Raw genomic sequence first — 20896 nt, forward strand, 5'->3', positions numbered from 1 at the left:
CAGCTGAGAGGGAAACTCCAATTTACAGCCACACCCGAACACACCATCCAAACATTTACCGTCACACTGTGTTCACTTCTGCATCTCTTGGGAATTAATTTATTAGAAATTCGTTACTTTTCGGGGGTAATCAATATTTGTATAATTCCATTGAAAGGAATTAGATTCAGGCTTTTACATCTGAGTTAAAAGAACATTCCACGGTAATATTGTAAATAAATGAGCTGACTAGCTGTCATCAGATGATTCAATAGAGTTCAATGGGTAACACATAATCAGTAGGGCGCTCTTGTCATGTGTGCTACATTAGCCTTAGTTTGATTTTAATGTTTGTTGCGATTTTGAATTCCTGTATTGACTGATAAACAGAGATTAGAGCAGAGTTTGATCAATAGTCACGTACTTAGTAAGAGATTGCAATTTATTGGACGTAAAGAAATTTGGACAGCGTTATAGCCAGAGCAGGAGTGTTCCCGTGCTGCATCTGTCATGCACACTTGCACACTTCTCTCTCTGTGGGAGTGAACAGAAGCTGAACATGTAGAAAGCTGGTGGCCTGTCTGCAGAGACTGTGAGGAACTGGTGACAGCAGCATTTCTTCTTCGAAAAAGAAAATGCACAGTTTTGTTTTTCTTTGTTACAGTGGTTACAGTTGGCAACTTCACTGAAATAACCCTATATTTATCCTTCAGTCTCTCAACCTTGAGAGACAGAATCGTGTGGTGAAGCCCTGCATTGTACAAACTAAGAAATTTGCTTCTGAACACAAATCAAGGAATTAATCATTGTATTTGATTTGCTAAGTTATATATTTTGATTTTAGCAATTCTTATTACATTCAACATGCTTGTCTAGTGATTAATACACCTGTGAAAGGAAACAAACAAACAAACAGTGAAAACAGAACAAAAATCTACCATAAAGAAAGAAAGCATGAGACAAGGCTAATCAAAAGGTATTGGCTGAAGCATTTGCTTATTACGCCAACCCTTTTCACAAAATATCTTTTTGTATGCAGCTCCTGTACACAGGGCTTGAAGAAAATAATAAAACAAAGCAAAACAAACAAACAAACAAAACAAAAAAACAAAAAAAAAAAACTTTCCACCTTAGATAAGTAACTACATCAAAGCAAAAGAATCAAGAGGTTGTTTTTTTTTCTCCTTTTTGCTCTTTTCATTCTTGATTTATATATTTTTCTATTACTCTATTTTTAAACATGTTTTTAAACAAGGAAAATGAACTACACCTTTTTAAATCACTGTCATAACTATTCCACAGGTTAACTCCTCTAACAGAAACACATCTCTGCTTTATATTTGTCCTTATCTTGTTTTTTTTAAAGAAATCTGTTCCCCTTAAGTCATATTGACTCTCTCTGACTTTGAACAGCTTCTGAGTACTGGGGCAAAGCAAGTTATTTTGTGCTTTATACATTATCTGTGCCATTTTATATTCAACTAAATCATAAAATTTCAGGGTATTCAGATTAATAAACAAAATGTTAGTTGGTTCTATATAGTTTGATTGGTTTATAATTCTTATAGCTCTTTTTTGTAACTTGAAAATATGAAGAGTGTTCGTTTTATATGCATCACCCCATATCCCCATAACCATAATTCCCTTTTATGGTTTCCAAGCGTGGAGGATAAGTTCAGTAATTTTGCTCGTTATTCTTGAGTCTTACTTGTGAGATAGCAGCTGGTGAACAGGCTGTGGCTGTGGTGGGCATTTTCTTAGTAGGCGTTATCCTCTGCACGGACACCAAAACAACATCACTGGTGGTACGCAGGTGTCGTCTCCACATTGTCATGTCTGCAGTGTGCAGTTCAAGTGGATCTCTCTTAAGCGGCCGGCGACACCAAGAGGCAAAACGAGGCGTGAGGCTGGATGGGCTCCTCGGGCCCTCCAGCTGACACTGGAAAAGGCTGCACAAACTGCACCTCCGCCCCTGGCTCCAACCCGGCCTGGGTTACAGTCCCACAGCAGCTTAGCTGAGCCTGATGGCTAGCATTTCCAGTGCAAACAGTCTCATAATTAGGCTTCTTAGAAGCATAGTTCGTGGCATGATCAACGCACAGAGAAGCAGGATAAGTCAGCAAAGGGATAGAATGGTCCGTGGAAGACTCGGCCGAAATATTCTCAGTCTTAGCAATGTCAAAATCATGAACAGTCTCTTTATAGCCAGGCTCATGAACTGGTAAGGCAGTGTTAGTTTTAATATTTTCCTGAGAAAAAACATGAGGAGCCAAAATATAGTCGCTCACTTTCGTTTGTGGTGCGGAGCGTCGGTGGCGCGCACGCCGCTTTTTCTTGAGAGTGGAAGACGGCGGAGCAATGGGTGGAAGTCCCTGGCAACTCCGGGGACCCCCGAGAGCCAGTCGAGTTCCACGGAAAGAGTGCTCGTGCTCTGGAATGAGCCATGGCCATGGCCGGAGCTCCTCCTCCAATAGAGCACTGAATATTGACTGACGTTCGTCGTAGTCCAAATCTATGGCGTCCAGTGCTTCCTCGCACTGGACCGTTGCAAGAGTGTGGCAAGACTGTGACGAGGGTGTGGAAACTGATGAGCTGAGAGGTGGTGACGCTGTGGCGAGTCTCAGCGAACCGACACGAACTGTCTCAGGTTCGCAAGGCAGCGGCAGTGATTCCTGTTCGCGGTTTTGATGCTGCTGAGGTGGCAAAACTGTGCGAACAAAATCCTGCACATCCTCCGACAATCCCGCCGCGTAAGCAGGATATGCAGACAAAATCTGTTTTAGCTGAACTCTGGTTGACTCCTTCTCATTCTCCTGTCTGCACGCGGAGTAGCAAATCCACTGTCCGCGGAGAACGGTCACCTGAGTGTTGAACTCCCAAAAATCCTCACAGATGTCCGCTGGGTCCATACTGGTCGGGTCGTACTGTCACGGCGGGGTGCGCCGGTGTGTAATGGAAACAGGACCCAAAAGCAGATGAGGACGAGGAGTTGAAGTTTGAACAGAAAAAGTGATCCTTTATTAGATGACGGCGGAAGTAAACCAGGAAACCAAAGTAAACTGACAAGACACTAAGAAACAAAATACTAAACGGTACTGAGACCAAAAACTATAACTATGACTGAGGTGGAAATAAACAGGCTAAGACTATGCACTAACGTGGAAATAACAGACGAAAACTAGACCTATGACTGAGGTGAGGTAAACAGACGACCCGACAATGGCATGCAGAAAACAAAGGGCTTAAATACACACATGAGGTGATCAGGGGAAGTGGAGACACATGAGGAAACAGCTGACTAACATGAACCTAATGACAGGAGCAGTGAAGCTAAATACAAAGAACCAAGAACACACGACTCCTTCCAAAATAAAACAGGAAGCATAATGAAACGCAGACAGAACTTGACAACGTAAGACACAGACATGAAACACATGAAGAGCAGGGGAGACTTAACATGGGTTGGAAACATGAGGGGGAATTAATAAGAACTAAAATCACCTAGACATGGTAACAAATGAACTTAGAAAACCTGAAGGGCTTAACATAAACTATAAACATCAAAATGAACTCAAACTCAAAACACTGGGTCATAAGACCCAGGACCGTGACAGAACATTGTGCTGTTAATGATGTTAAGTTGAGCTGAGAAATGGTGCTCCAACCTGCTGGTGATATATTTGTATAGTTATGATCAGTGTTAAGGTTGTCACTCAAAACAATTAATTATTATTCATATTTTTAGTATTATTTAATAATAATTGCATTACTTTACTTAATTACTCATTTTGCAACAAAGTAACTGTAGTTGTTGCACTACTTCCCAAAAGGTTGATTCTGTTCATCTTGATATAGCGAGAAACGTTTCGTGACTCATCCAAGTGAGTGCACAATGACTGAAACTAGCACCACTGAGTGAACAATGGGCTGTGAGGTCAGTTCCTTGATCATCAATATGCAAATTGTCATGACCATTGATCAACAACCACTGATCAAAGCCCATTGATTACATACCATTGATCAAAGACTATACATTATTGATCAAAGACCACTGATCAATGGTCACGAGTACCATTCACAGAGAGTTGGGGAATGGCTGCAATTATAGCAGTTTAAGATGGTGACAGATGTACCTTTAGGGCCCCTACTCGATTCCCTTTTCATGTAAATGGCCTCCTTGACTCTCCCCTCAAACCAGCGTTCCTCCCTGTCCAGGATGTGAACATCCTCATCGTTGAAAGAGTGTCCATTGGCCTGTAGGTGTAAATAGACTGTAGAGTCCTGGCCTGACGAGGTAGCTCTTCTGTGTTGAACCATCTGCTTCATCAAAGGTTGTTTGGTTTCCCTAATGTATAAATCATAGCAATCCTCCTGCACTTAACAGCGTACACTATGTTACTCTGTTTGTGTCGGGGGACCCGATCCTTGGGCGTGGGCCAGTTTTTGGCGCATCATGTTTTGGCGTTTAAAAGCCACAGAGACACGGTGTTTACAAAAAATGTGTCTCAACTGTTCTGATACTCCTGACACATACGGGATCACTGAGGCATTACTAGGCAGCAGTTGTCCTTTTCTCCTGGATCGGCTGGAGCGTTCGTTAAGTGCCGTCCCAGCTTTGACAAATGTCCAGCTGGGATGTAAAGGGTCTTCTTGATGCGCTGTTCTACTGCCTCCCTGGCCGCTGTGTCTGTGGGGATGGTGTTCGCTCTATGTTGTAGTGTCCTGATGACACCCAGTTTGTGCTCCAGTTACATCATGGAGCCCTGCTCTCAAAAACTGACGTAGATGTAACACTGTCTAAGGAGCAGGATTTAGGAAATAAATTTAAAAATGTTTATGAATTTCATGTTAGGAAACCAACGATGTTTTTCAGTAAAGTTGGTTGGCTAGCTGCACTCAAACAGGAAAATCCACCTGTGAGCCGTAATGTTTGGGTTTGTAAAGCACTTCATAAATGAGGACTGTGTGGAGGCCTGTTTGAGTCAGGTTACAGGTTTTTCACCCGGACCGGCAAGTTGGAGTCAGAAACTCTGCTTTTGGCTGGCTGTACTGAGCAGTGCAATCAGGTGATGTGATCAGCGCTATTTTATGCAATGAATTCTCTTTCTTTGCCCAAGCCATTTCAAACAGTTTACTACATACACAATTACACCACACCACAAATGTCCCATCAGCATGTCTGCAGGAAAAACACGATGTATGCGATGCATTTTCACTTGTCTTCAATAAGAAGCAGTTATGTTTTTCTTGTGATATGCATCTAGTAACCTGTGATATTGTAAACTGCTTGTATTGGTAAAAGCGAATATTTTATTGCATAAAATTGTGCTGATTGCATCATTCGAACATCTGCTTTGCCAGCTGATTGCTGGCACACCTGGTCTGGTGAGGAAAAGCTGGAGTGTTGGACTCCAGCTTGTTGGTCTGGTGATCAAACAGGCTCTCCTCCACACTGTGCTCATTTATAAAGTGCTTTACATACCCGAACATTACAGCTAACAGCTGGATTTTCCTGTATGAGTGCAGAGACAGACAGTGAAAGTGGACAGTATGTCCTCGATTTCTTAACATAAAACTCATTGTTAAAGCCAGGACAGCACAAAAGTCTTTTAGCTTTAGTCTTCTTATTTTCTTTTGAGTTATCGATTCAGTCTCTAGCTGACTAACATAAAATAAAATCTTTTAGCTGCAACCAAACAACCAACAACATGACGTCATGTTCCACACAGACAGAAGATGGCGTTAAACATGTTTTTAAAACGGAAACTTGAAGCACTTATTTGTTAAATCCAGCTTCACTGATAGTATCAAATCTGTGTCAGTTTTTAAGGGCAGGGCCCAATGATCCAAATTAGCCTTTATATGTGCAGTGTCCATGCAACAATTTAAATCCACATGTATAGAAGCTTCATTTTAGTTTCAACAATATGAACACAAGTTGAAAATCCGCCTCAAAACAACTTTAAAGTGAGAGTGGTTCTACTGTAGAAACAATGCTGCACTCTGACTGTTCATCACTGCTTTTGTTATTTGTTGGTGTTCAGGCTCTGGCTGCTGGACTGGAGTCAGCATGCACTCAGCTTTAACGTCACTCTGGGTTTTTTAGGTGTTAGCATGCTGCCTTTGCAGATGCTTTCAGTGAGCCAAAGTTGTGTTTAGCAGTATTATTCAGTCAAGGCATCAACTGCATTTCCCCATCATGCTCTTGTCCTTTCATGCAGTACAAATACAAGTAATAAATACATCAACCCATTCCTCATAAGTCGTAGACCATTCCACAGTTGTCTTCTTGAATATGTATTTAAATTAGCTGCTTGTAGTGCAAATGTGCAGGAAGAAAAAAAAAACATGTTTGTTTAACTTTACCTGTACCTATAATGTAATTACTGAATTTAGCACACTACATTGCCACGTTACTGAAAAATGTGAGTACAGTAACGTGTTACACGGGTTACGATTAGTCTCATGTTCCCTATTACTGACTGCAGATCTGGGTTCACAACAGCCACTGCTATTGTCAACAACATTGTTTGCACATAAAAACTAGAGAGCCACAGTTGCCATAGTGACGTCACCTTCTCTAACTCAGTTGCTTACTTTGCATTTCTTATTGCTTCTTAGGGAAAACTGGAGAATGTTCCTGGAGTTTAATTTTCATAAACTTTTTCACTAAATAGTTCCGAAGGCTTTTCGTGAATAAATGTTAAATGATAAAATGAATTAAAAATATTAGTTTGTCCCGCAAGATAACTAACTAGCAGAAAAGGTACACAAGTTGGGGTTGTGCTACAACCCGGCTTACATTAGACTTAAAAATGCATCAAAGCATAATACCAAAAAAATATAGAGAAAAAATACGTGTCTGATACACTACAGTCTTTATATAAATAAGAACTAAGCTGCATGGCTTTGTTGAGAAAGGCTCTGTTCCAGTGATGCTTGTTTACTGAATAGTTAAAAATAACTGTGAAGTTTTGAATAAGTGTTTCTTATTTCTGAAATATAGCAATGGAGCTCTAGTTTTATGTCTTCTCTCTATAACGAGAAGAAAGGAAAGGCTCATGAGTCCCAATAACAGTATTAGAATTTCTTAGGAGCTAGATCCTAAATAGGAAGAAAGTAAATAAGGATTAAAGTCTTTTTAAGCAGTCAAAACCTCTTCTCAACAGAAACCATCTGCTGTTGTTGCTCATTATTTTGTCGTCGCGTAGGAACACACGATGTGGGTGGAAGTCTACGGTGTAGATGAAGGTACATCAGGTACGTCTGTAAAGCGTGGGAGTTTAGGTTCTCATGAATGAAAGTTAAAGAGAGGCAAAAACAAAAGGTGGAGAGTTAAAAAAAGGTGTATTGAATCCTCACCACCTACACTGCCGAGTGCTTTCTTTGGCGTCAGCTCCCAGTAGAATGTGTACTCATGTTCATTTGGTTCCATTGATTTTTGCTCACTGAAACGTTACCGTGGAAACAGGAAAAGGCACCTTGTCCCTCATCCCTTTGCATTTCTTTTCATCGTGCTAAAGGAGACTAAGGCACCTCATTGAGAGCAGAGCAGAGTAGTACACCCTCGCGTTTCTCTTCATCTCTGCCCATGTCTACCTCAGTTTGCCTGTCTGGTCACCCGTTTCTTAGTTTTGACCAACTCTCATCACTACTTTCTTACATGACAATGAAAAATAGGTGCACTAATTTATTGAGGCATGTGCAAACATGAAAATAGAGCACCTAAAGCAGAAAAAATTCAAACAAGCATGAAAACAAATATTTAATGATCACCTTTATTCTTCAACAGTCTGAACTCTCTTAGCCAAGATGTCTTCTGATTTCTTTAACCCTCTCGAGGCAGGCGTTGCCGATTTGCAACAGTTAAAAACTGACAACCTGATTACCCCACATACATATTTTATGAGGTTTTTTTTTACTCAGAAGTACCACTGCGGGACTTGGTTGTGCATTAGCAACAAAAAGTTAATTTGAGCCTGAGAGGGTTAAGTTATTTAAGAATATTTCCCCCAGGCTGATCTCTCACACTGCTTCAGTAATGTCGAGGTCCAAGCTCTCTGGGGAGGCCAGTCCATGACTGATAGTGTTTAGAATTGTGTGTGTATGTTTTGGGTTTCTTTCCATACTCAGGTATGCTTTTTCTGCATTGCAGTGTGTTTGGGAACATTGTTATGCTGAAAAATGAAGCCACTGACAATCATATGCTTTTCAGAAGGGATTGCATGGTGGATTAAAATATGATGATACTTTCTGCATTCATGATTCAATTAATTTGAATAAGATCTCCAAGACCACTGGCTGAAATGTAGCCCCAAACCATAACACTCACTACCTCTGTCCTGAACTCATCTATGCATATTGATAGTGATTTGAACCAGAAATTTCAAATTTAGATGAATCTCTCCATGAAACCTGTTGCCACTGATTTTTAGTCCATTTCTCAACCTTTTCTCCCTGTTTTCCTCTTCACCTTGCTCAAGGGATTCACACAGGGATTCATCTTGTTGGTGCAAAAATTAATGCGAACAACTGACACGTTTTTGCAACAGGACGGTGGTATCAGAGTGCCTAAAGATGCTATTTAAAGTTTGTCCTATGTTAAGTTCCCTGTTATTTACAGCACTAATCCCTTGAGCTAGGCACCTTTTTTTATACTTAAATGATTCATAGCTCAGTGTTAAATGGTTTAACAAACAAAATATTTTCACTGAAAATGTTCAGGTAGGATTTGAAAGAAATAAGTGAATGAACTGCAGCAAATAAAAGAAGAAGTTCTGGAGAACTGTTGTTTAAGACAGCTTAAAAAAGCTTTTCAAAAATACAGATGCTGGGAAACAAAATATAAAGAAAGGGAAACTGGCTCACTACGTATGTGTAGTAGTGTACAGGCAGTATATAGATTAGCAATATACAGCACATAAAGTGTTAATGCACACATCACAGATGGTAAATGGATGGGCTTGTGATAAGTATTTATTTGCTGAGAGCTTGCTGTGTTGCATCTAGACATTTATTGATTCAACAAAGTCTCTCCAGATAATCATTATATAAATTCCTCCTACAACAATTAAATACAGACTTATACTGTAGCTCTGCAGTCCTGATCACACACAACAATATGTTGTTGTGTGTGATCAGGACTGGATCGTGATTCTTGCCACTCTTTCCCTCTTTATACTGACTCCATTTTTTAACGCTATAAGTTTTAAATACTTTTCAGAGGTGTATTAGCATCATAGACCATAATGAAGGTTAATCAGTAGCTCTTGTCATCCACACCTGCCCCACCACATGCAAGCTGCAGTGGTTAGCATGGCCAGCTAACTAGCTTACTTACTGTATATTCTTAGCCAGATTCTAGCTGTTAGGCTAATGCTAGCACTTTTGTCCTGCTATTCATTCAACACAGGCAGTGTTTGAAATCACTCACTAGTCTCTGGACCATAGACTGTTTTTATTGTTTTGCTGTCCCATCTTATAGTGAATATAAATTATATAGTGCACTTGGAATATTCCAAAATACTTCACAAAAATAGCATACATGTAATAAATGCCAAAAAGATCACTCAAATCATATTACTGTTTTTTCTTACTGGTAATGGGCTCACCATTACATTGTCCTTCTCATAGAAGTCCTTATAGAGGGAGTAGGGAATTTGTGAGTGATTTTGGACACAACCATACTGTAGCGATGAACTTTGACCTGTAATTGGCATAGAATGGACCAGCACAGACTATGATGCGAGAACTGGTTTCTTTAAAATATGACGAAATATGAAGAAAAAATGTTGAACTCAAACCTTACAGTTCTAGCGTCACAGTGCTCTTGATTTGCTGGTTAAGCATAGGAAAAAACTGTGAAACTGTTTTTACACTGACTCTGCTCTTGAGCAAGGCACTGAAGATATTTCAACTACTAAAGTTTCACCTGTCTGTCTGTGTGTATCACATGTACCATGCGTACTGTTGCGTGCATGTATGTGTGTGTGTGTGCACGTGTGCGCATGTATCCAGGCTGTCTGTTTGTGTGGTCTGATCAGTGTGTCATTGTGTGTCCCCTCTCCCTCTCCCTGCTCCTGCCAGTCACCCCAGAGGCCATCGGCTTCCTGTCGGCGGTGGGTGTCTTCATCGTGGCGTTGGCCGTCCTCTTCCTCTTCATCAACAAGAAACTGTGTTTCTCACGTGTCGGCGGTCTTCCCTGCCTGGAGGTACACGGTCGTCGCAAGAAAGGACGGGCTGGAATCCGCCAGGGCCTCGGTGAGTGACTGACAACTCAATGACAGTAACATGCCTACTCGTGTAGGAGAGCCAGGGTCCATAATTATCACATATATATTTTGTCATAATTTCACAGGACAGCTTCCAAAAATGATACATTTTACTGAGAAGCAGCAAAACTGTGGTGTTTGAATTTTACGTTTTACTAGCCAGTGAGTCCTGCCACACTTCAAGGTTTGTCTCAACTAGAAACATCTCAGAGAGAGTACACGTCTCCTGTTTGCAGTTTGACCCCAATTAAAGTGTTCAGCAGCAGAGAGAGAACGTGGGAGAGTTTGTATTTGTCCAGTGATTTCTGTGGGCGAGAGGGAGTTGCGTGACTCAGCCGCATACTGCTACAAAGCTGTTCACGATTAAAAAATGTTAACGCTGCGAAAGCTTTATGAAAAAGTCCACCTCCGAGGAAATTCAGAAAGAAACACAGAGTGCAGGATACTCAGGGTGCAGCTTTTGTTCCCATTTTTGTCACCCACTTAAACTTTTTTCCTTCCTCCCACTTGTCAAACAGTGCAAACACGCAGAGCAAAGGTTACCATAGGTTAACTTTTATTTAATGTCCCATAACCTGTCTTGCAAACATGACCATGAGCCACGTTTATATTGAAGACAACACTTCAAAATCAAATACTGTGTACTCGGTTAGAAATATAAAGTAGATGGGATTTTTTACAACTGTGCTACTTCTCCTACTTTATTTTCTAAGCTATATAAATTCCAAAGCTTGTAATTTGATTAATGATTAATGTTTTTGAAATTCACATTTGTATGACGCAGACTTTAGTCAAGATGGAATACATTTGTCATTACTGCTAAATAAAGCTGTGCCTTTCCTACTTTGACAAAGGCCTCTACCACACCAGAGTTCCTGCTGTGAAAACATCTATTAGACCTGATCAACTGGGAAGACGCTAACATGGTGCCAGTTACCTGTTTAAAAACCTGTTTTATTGCACCTGACCCATCCTCACCTGTGTCCAGTCCCAGTGTATTAATAGCTAACATATTCCCACTGGTCTTTGGCACATTGTTCTTGTTATTCCGCTGGGTTTCATTCCCGACTGCCACTTTTGATCTTTTATTGCCACATGAACTGTTCACGACCTTCCTGGTCAAACCTTTATCTTCAGCAACACATCACTGAATCACCAGAGTGGTTTAAGGTTAGCCCTGCAACAGACTGGTGACCTGTCCATGCAAGGTGCTCTGTGCCTTTCGCTCTATGACGGCTGGGATAAATTCCAGCCATCAGCAACCCTCAAATTTATACGTGGAAGAAAACAAGATGATTCCGGAATTTCTTGCGTAGAGTTTTTCTTCAGTAGTAACAATTTCTTTCCTTAGCCTAATTCTTAAATTGAATATTGATGAATGTAATTATTTAATTTGTATTAATGCTGACAGGAATTCTAAAAGACCTGCTGAGAGCTTCCTGAAGAGGGTAAATCCTTCAAACCAGCTCGGATCTGGTTGAGAGCCTCTGAATCATCTTAGCATTAAGAGCAAGTGGTCAGCAGAGGTAAACCCATATTTGCTCTTGTTAAGGAAGCAGAAATGAAAGAAGGGCATGTTCACATTTGCTACAGTAGGATGGTGGAGACTGTGAGTCAAACTGTGAGCAAACATTGGCTTGTTAGTTTTTCACCTGTAACAGGTGGAGCCTCTGCTATTTCCAGCTAGTTTCCTGAACAAACAGCATATCCTGTTTATAGTCTCTTCATAAGATTCAGCTGAACGTCTGTGGAGTGTCACTGGATGAGGTAGGAGCTGTTTGAAAACTCAGGTTCAGTCAAACTGTGTGTGGAAACAGGTTTAACTTAAACTCTAGTCTCAGGCTTAGCACAAGGTTAAAAGTTTAAGGTTAATTTGACCTATATTTTAATCATTATTCTAATACTGAGGGCTAATAAGCTTGAGTTATGTATGTTGTTGAGTAGTGACAAGTACAGTAACAGTGAATGTCCTGTTAATTAAAGAGAGTTTCTTTATCATATTTTACAGAGTAAAAAACTGAATCACATTGAAGGAATTAAGTAATAAACAAATGTATTTAAAACATTGTGTTTTATATTTTGTATTCCTAGTAGCTTAACCTTAACCAGCATCTGGCAGTGTGATAGCTGCTGTGTTTTCTGTGTGGGACGAAAAATGTTTTTATTATCACTGAATAAATGTATAAATAAATACTTTTATACAGAAATAAATAAATTAACCAAAAAATGGAAATGAGGAGAGCATTGAATTAAAATGTCTTTTCCTTACAGAAACTATTATTGTGGCTATTTCGTGATTGTTACTTTTCTGTTATTTCTTTTTTTTTTCCTTTTATGTAATTTCTTTGTTGTTCTGTCTGTATGTGAATTAGCTGGTTAGTCCTGATCGCAGTCAAAAGCAGAATTCGTTTTTTCTGGGCGAATCAGACATAAGCAAATAATTCTTATCAACTACACATGCTAATTCTTCACCTAGCCTTTTGTAAACAACAATCAATGGCTTTGAGGTCAGGCTAGTGTTTCTTACCTTATGAACACTCAGACACAAATAAACAAATGTATTAATTTAACATACAAAATATAAGATTGTTTATAAGGTTGGGGAACCCTGCAGTCAGCTTAGACTGAAGAAGTCACCTGGATGAATGACGAAACGTCTCTCCTGAAAACGCTGCGTCCAGATGAACAGAATCAACCTTTGGAGATAAATAAATACAGCGACATGTGCATAGCTGAATGTAAAAAAATAAAAATAAACATGTTGAATTATGTAAAATTAATACATCAGTTCTTTATAAATAGAAATAGAATAGTAAACGTAGTAAGACATAAATAAGAAATAGAAACACAAAAATTGCTTTGAAAAAAGAAAGAAAGAAAATAATGACGTGACCTATAAATATATAACTAAAAATGAAAATATTAAATACAGATCTAATGAATAGAACAACAAGTAAGGCTATAAATACTACAGTAATGATACTTACAGTCCTGCCCTGTTTTAATACATTTAGATAGCTGTTGAACTCAAACAGGCAAGCTTAAAACCAGCACAACACTTGAGCTAGCATGTTCTCTTTTCCTTCATTTACCATTATCAGCTGTGATCTTTCCAGGCATCATCATTAATCATGAGGAAGATTTCAGCACCATATTGGTATTTTTTTGTCACTCAGAGGATTCCTGTACGCACGCTGCTTACAAGAACACCCAAGTCTCTGTTGCCATAGCAGGCTCACTCATCGTGACCTATTCACAGCATAATTTAACACTGTTCTTTGCTATTTTAAAGAAATCAGACAAAAACTAGAATGAAGGACTGAAAACAACAGGACTATAAACACATTAACACTGAAAACTTGATAGTTTTAGTCCAGAACTTCCCTTAAATGGAGGTCCCTGCAGATTAAAATCTTTGTATTATTTCATTTTGAGTAGTATTTCACATAATACCCCATAATTTCATGCTGTTCAATATGCAGCACCAAGTACAGCAAAACAAGTAGTAGGTGTGGCTTAGGCTGTGGAGCATTGGGCTTTCTTTAGCCTTAAGTTTGGACCAGACCTCTCTGGTATTTCTTCAAAATATTTCTTCTTTTAAATTTTGTTCTGCATTTATATGTTTATTTACATCTTTGAATATTAAAGCTTCCCACAAGAACAATTGTGCACAACCTTTAAAAGAGATAACATTTGTATTTGAAAAGAGGATTGTGTATAATGAATAAAAATGGAAAGAAAAAAGTTTTTCAGTTTAAAACAGAAATTTGAAGAAAATATTTTATTCTGCATAAATGTCAAAATCATAGTGGCTATCCACACACACGAGCATCTCCCTTCAGATGCAGTTAAAAACCTATTGAAACTATTCTGTTAGTCAGAATTATCCCAGGTTTTATGTTTCTAGCAGGCAAGCTCCTGAGTTGATCTGAAATAACCATGTGTTTCAGCCACTGAGTCGCATTGCTTCACTGTAAAAGCCTGAAAGAAGAGAGAAGTTAACAGACCAATCAGCCTTGCTCGCCCACACAGCGTGTACAGCCTTGTTTTTGTTCTGTATGTAACCATGGCAATTGCTCAGGCAGGTACGGTGACCTGCACTTTAGAGAAGAGGGGGCTGATTGCTCCACTGCCGCGTCACTCATTCAGCTGTTGCTATCTAGTTATGGTGAAATTATAAAGGTAGTGGAGTGACCCTCAACCCCACTAATGCTAATACGCGTCGTTATTTTGAACAGACTGAGGCTGAGCACAGCTTTAAATGTGATCTCGCTTATTTACCTCTCGTAGAGGAATTATTTTCCTCCTCCGCAACACTGAATGCTTTTAACATGTTGGTTGGTAGGTGGTAGTTAATTGTTCTTTCACAAAAAACCTTTTGTGTTTTTGACAAACACACAGACAACAATAGCCATACAGTCAAGTGCAATTAAATTCTAGTTACAGGCATATGACAGAGTAACAGAGTAATTAGACTTTAAAGTCTTAACTGGCGTGTACACCAAACTAGAGGCTCTTGACCTTCTTAGTTCTGTTGGTGTCCTTTGGGTCTGTAGGATAGTCTTTCCAAGAAGTTTCTCCTTTAGTTTTGTCAGTGTCTTTTCAAATGTTTTCCTTTCATCTGGATTTCCTCTCCTCCTCTCCTGAACTCTCCCAGCTTTTCCCATTTGTGAGTCCCTCTGTTTCCTTGTCTTTACCTCCCTCCAGTGAACAGCTACGGTGACGACGACGACGATGCCTCCAGCTCGTCAGACAGCGAAGATGAGATCCTGAGGCAGTTTGAGATGTCCGTGTCTCGTTCACAGAATTTCCGCACCGCAGCAGCAAACATCGGTGAGCAGCAGCCCCAGCAGACTCACCTGTCACTGGGTCGACGACACAAATTTACCCGACTATCAGACCAGGAGGAGGGCAGCACTGAGCCATCAGACTGTGAAGGTACTCATCCAGATACTGATTTGGGAATAATGATAGATAAAGACTTAGCCAGCAGTAGTCATCTACTAATCTGTCCTGATGAATCCAAAAAGCCTCAAATACTGTTTTTCCTGGAGATTAGAGGCTGTAAAGAGCTCAGGGAGAGAGCGTGGAAAGATGGAGGCATATGACACTTTGTGCTTGTTGGTTTGTTTGTTTATTTTAAGAAAAGCCCGAGGATAAGGAAGAATTAGAACGTTGCAAACAAACCAGCTCTCTTTTTTTTACACTATTTTGTTTACTCTATTTGTGGTTTTTGTAGATTTGTTTGCCAGTGGATCAAATGATCAAAATCACTCATTATCATTATCTCATTCACACCCCGCTCAGCTGCTACATAACTTACTGCATGAACAGCACCCTTATTTGCTTTTTTACAGCAATCACAGACAAATATTTAGAAAAACCCTGAACTTACTCTTCATTATAACATGAGCAGCAGGTGGTTGGTGGGGGTGGTGACATGGTTTGGTCAGGGTCACTCTGTTTCAGCTTCTGTTATATATTTCCACCTTTATAAACAACATACACACACACACACAGAATGATGACTTACCTCAGCTTGTTGCTATGGTGAACTCTCTATGCAGCCATTGATATAACAGTCAGGCCGACCTTAATGACAGAGAATTGGAGATAATTGCTATTGATTGGTCTGAGGTACGGCTTGTTCTCTGAGTGTTCCTGCGTTAGGAAAAGGCCAAGGGTTGTCAAATTGCACAATATCCCTCCTGTTAACACACTGCTGTGCTAAACAAGGTTAGAAAACTGCATTTAGACCTTTAAGACTAAATTAGATGGTATGCTAGAGGAGATATTCATGTCCACCTAGGTCTAATTTCAGTAATTTGTGTTGATGTAGGTGGCAGCTATGTTTACATGTTCACCTCGTTCTGTTAGGAAGAGTTTCACTGCTGGATTACTGCACAGAGAGCACATATATTAGGTGAGGATACATACTGTTACACATACATTTTACATTCATGATGCAAGTATAAGTTTCTTAATCAAGCTGAAACATTTGAAGCACCAACTCACAGTTTTCCAGTTATTGTACGTGCACACCTGATGTGCAAAAATTTCCATTGCATTTTGCCGTAACATTTCTGAGCAGGGTTTTAAGGTTCTTTTGAGAAAAGTCAGTCTTTCTTGGTCAGCGCTCTCTCGATCCATGATGATGTAAAACTTATTTCAAAGGGAACATTGATGCTACTAGTTTACAAGTAGTTTCGCCTCATCTGAGGGTCCCAATTTGCATTTTCTTCTAGACTCTGGCAAAGTGGTCACACATCTAAATAACTTGTACTTATGTATAGTTGATGATCTTGGAATCGGCAGTTGTTTTAAATAGGTTGTAAAAGACCATATCTTCACTGACTTCCTGGGACTTTCCCATTGTTCTGAATATTGGTCATACAATGAATGCTGTCAAAGAAACTACCAGTTGTAGTCAATCATTTAAAGGACATCGTAGAACCTTCAGCACTACTAAACCACTAAAGGATTTAGGAGAATGTATGTATATATTTGAGTCTGTATGTGTAATTTTGGCCATGTGTGGGTTCGAGAAAATCCCAAATAAATTCTAACTTGTGCATGCAGTTCTTGCTTTTTGAAATAATTAAAGATGTGTCGTGCAATCATTTTAACCTGGAAAAAGAACAGTTCAACAAAATAATTAAAAGCTATAAATGACCATGACATACATACATTCTACACATTCAAATAATCTAAAAATTATTAGTAACTGCTTGTACATCTTCAGTGCTGTGAGTGCACAATAATAACTGCTGTTACTTTTTTTTGTTACTTGTCCCATTAGGAATTTTGCACTTTTAACCATAAAAGTGAGTGAGATAAAAGTAGGGCGATGAAAAGTTCCAGTGTAAATATAAAGTATCCTTTCACCACCAGTTTAAAAACAAGTGCTCTTGTTCCTGCAGAAACGGCAGCTCAAAGCCAACAGGGTTTCCAGGATCCGCTCTCTGCGGTGGTAGAAGCAAAAGAAAGGGCATCCATGCTCTCTTTGGACAGACCTGCAGGAGACCACCCACTGGCCTCCAGTGACTGTCCCACCGTGAGTATGGACCAGCAATCTACGGAAGCAGTGGATCATGACAAGAATGAGGTCACAGAAAGCCCCTCCGCCTGGACCCCAGAGGTACTACAATCAGACATTAACCATTTCTACTCATTGGTGCGTTTGATAACACTGGACCTTGTAAAACTGGAGACAAGCATTAAGTTTACACTGTCTTACATCTATTTAAATGAGAAAAGAAGCATTTATTGGATAAACGCATCAGAGAATTTTCTTAATTTCAATCAATCAATACTGCAATACAGTACTGTGCAAAAGTCTTGAGCCGCACCTCATGTCTAGGAAAATGGGAAACAAATGCAGTTTTTTATTAACATCAATGACCAGAAAGTTAAAAGTAAATAAATGAATAAATAAATAAATAAATAAAGTGGTGCATGGATTACTTAACGGGGTCATTGAGCCCCTGCTGTTCCCATCATGCTTGGCAGAGGTATCATCGTCACTCAGTTGTGAGAGGATTACCACTCTGCTGTGGTAAGCCGCTCAGGTTCACGTTGGAAGAAACAAACCAACCACAGCTCTCTGAGATTTCACATAAATTGCTGATACATTCTTTGCTTATTTATTTGTGAATAATGGTGTCGTACAATCCAAAGCAAGACTGTAGATCCATTGATTCAATATCATCCTCCAAGGAAGTGAATGACCACCTCCTAGATCTGTAATCGGACACCTTTTACCTGCAAGACAAAATCACAGGCGGCCATACTGCCGTGTTCCCAATACCTTCGAATTTGGGAGTGATTTCACTCCTGAGTTAGCACGTTCCTGAAAAATGAGGAAAAACAGGATTTGTTTTGGTTCTTATTAAGATAGAGCTATTCAAGTATTGCTAGCATCCCGAGTTATGACTAACTCAGGAATTTACCAGCTATTGTCAGGCTCTTTTTCACTCCTACCTCTGTGGTGGGAAGCCTGCTCTTCACTCCTATGACCTCTCCAAGCTCCAGAGCTTCTGATCGCAGTCACTAGGAGCAACAACAGCAGAGCATGTTAGCTCAGAGTGCTAACGCAGCTAACAAAGAGAAGTTCGCTGTGTGTCTGGGCCAGCTGAAGTGGAGCACAACGCTTGCTTGCTCGGATCTAGCACATGGAGTATCACTCTGATCAATGACTGATCCACGATCTAGTAAACCTCCCTGGTACATCATAGTTTTCCATAACACATGGTTAAGAGTATGGGCTTTCATTTATTTTATGATGATCTTCTTAATGGTTTTGTTCCTGCATTTGCTACATACACCAAGGTCTTGCATGCTAACATGGTGAGGAAATGTAAGGATCCTGCCACAAGTGCTCGTTCTTCTCTTTGGTCACTTGTTCAGCTATGTTGCAGAAGAAAGACACACACTTCTCTCTCTGTCTGCCACACATACACATGCTTCTTCTTTTAGTCTCAGTCCTCAGTGAGATCTTTGTACTAATTACTTTAGTAAATCACCTGTCTTTAATGCATATGCTGCCGTAATCAGTGTTGCATAGGAGTGAATGTTGCCAACCTCTGCTTATGCAGAACAGTCAAATCCTTCAACCTCAGTGACTATTGAGATATAACATTGATTGTAATTATTATTTTAGTTATTAACCACTTTCTAATCAATAATGTATTTTATAAGACTGATTATACTAATAGCTCATCTTGATTTCTCATTGATTTTGAGGATTTTAGTTATTAATTTATGTCCTCAAGTTAATGGTTAATCATTTGAGAGGCTAATTGTTTTATCAGTCACTAACATTAATGTTGGTGCTGTCACAGTTATAATTGTGTTAGGTAATATCTGCTACATTGTCTGCATATGTATGTGTGTGCGTGTGTAAAAAAAGCATGCATACATATGCAAATATTCCTGCTCTGTGTGGTATTTGTGTATTTTGTATATATGTGTATATCGTTTGTGTGTTTGTAGAATTCACAACCTCTTAGTGACCGAATCACACTTTGAATTTGGGCGCAATCTGTGCTGTAAACACCTCCCCCCCCCCCCCCCCCCCCCCACACACACACACACACACACACACACTGGGTGATACTGAAATCTAGAAACGCTTCATAAATAACAAATGAGGTTGGATCAGAGGGGCTGCAGAGCTACAGAAACACAGGAGAGCCTTTTTTTTGTTAGCAGTTTATTTATAGAGTTATATAACAGCCCCGCTCGTGGTTAAAGATACAGCAGATATTACAGCTGCTAATAATACCACCCTTTCTGCTATGTTTACTGCCGTTATACCTGTTTCATACTACCTTCATGTTTCAGGTTTGTCTGGAACCCACAGACACAACCATAAAACTTTTTAAATCTGTAAAACCACATCATGCATCAGTAATAGATTAATCTATTATCACGTAACCAACATAACCATCATCACCCACCAGTCAACTCTGATTAGAAGTATTTATGGAATATGGTTGTTACACGGCAGCGTGTGAAGCCCACATAAGCAAAAAAGCATCTGTAAAACACTTGATGGCAAAATACAAGAATGTATAAAGGAACATTTTTTAATGTAGCCCAGTGCTATTTTTTTTAAACGTTCACTTGTAGAAGAAACTATCAGTGACAATTACACACCTTTACTTCAGTGTGTGGACACCAACAGCTACAGTTTGTTTAAACCTGAAACCATGGCTTGTGCAAGTCCAGTGATGAGCAACCTGTATATTTAATGGGAACCTTTCCTATTAAACTATTAAGCATTAAATTGGCATTTGTAAAACTGAAACTGCTCTCCTTTTAAGCTGACTTTCTCCTGATTGGCTGCCCCTTTCAAATAAATTTGAAATATAGACTACATGGATGGGGGGCTGCTGTTCTTAAGAGCAGGGTGCTATGACCAAATTACTTATATTGGCTCTCAGTGCCATCATAAAAAAACAAGGAGATGTAGAGATATAAGCATTTAGAACAGTCTGAATCTTGTGGGTTTTTTTTAATTTTTGCCTAATAGGCCGTCTTTTAGGTCGATAGCAATCAATAAGATTTAAATATGTGGTATTCTGAAGTTCACAGACTTTGCTTGTGATAGTTTTTTTAAACTGTTACTTAGGATTATTAAAGATGTCTCTGATTTTATTTTTATCTCAACTAAATAAAAAATAAAAAATATGTTAAAAACAACAGCTAGTGAACAATTAGTAGGAACAAGTGGTGTAAAACTTAATTCTCATATTTTAGTAAACAAAATAACAGAAATTATTTTTTCGTGGAGATCGCTTTGTAAGGTAATATTCCTTCATTTAACTTGGGCCACTAATAATAAAGGTCTGTGATGTTGTGATGTTTAAATTGAAAGTTATGCTTTTATTGTTTGCACATTTATACTGATGCCACCCCACTGCTACATTGGTCGCATGAGCTACTACTTCCCGTTACTAGCAGCAGTAAACGTTAATGCTTTTTTTCAGGTGGAGGTCCATTCTTATGTTTTTTATCTTTTATGTGTGCATCTCCTGACCTGCACATCCAGTAGACCTCGGCAGCCCTCTGATTATCTTATCTCCCCAGTGGTTGCCATGTCGACAGCAACACTCGGCCCGCTCGGTCAACACTTGACACAATCG

General features: G+C 39.5%; 1 protein-coding gene across 2 annotated transcripts in view; it reads left to right on the forward strand.

The window, feature by feature from the left end:
- Positions 1-20896, forward strand: part of syt16 (synaptotagmin XVI) — a 45401-nt gene that overhangs the window by 16789 nt on the left and 7716 nt on the right. The window contains exons 2-4 of one of the 2 annotated variants that reach the window (XM_005949340.3): positions 10066-10239; positions 14958-15188; positions 17171-17388. In XM_005949340.3, the coding sequence (XP_005949402.1) occupies positions 10066-10239; positions 14958-15188; positions 17171-17388 (623 nt within the window). Of the gene's footprint in view, positions 1-9996; positions 10240-14957; positions 15189-17170; positions 17389-20896 lie in introns of both variants that reach the window. The other variant, XM_014329966.2, reaches the window with a different exon arrangement.

This window comes from Haplochromis burtoni, unplaced genomic scaffold (assembly GCF_018398535.1).
Source record: "Haplochromis burtoni strain Fernald_Lab_line unplaced genomic scaffold, NCSU_Asbu1 Contig_655, whole genome shotgun sequence".
Classification (NCBI taxonomy): Eukaryota; Metazoa; Chordata; class Actinopteri; order Cichliformes; family Cichlidae; genus Haplochromis; species Haplochromis burtoni.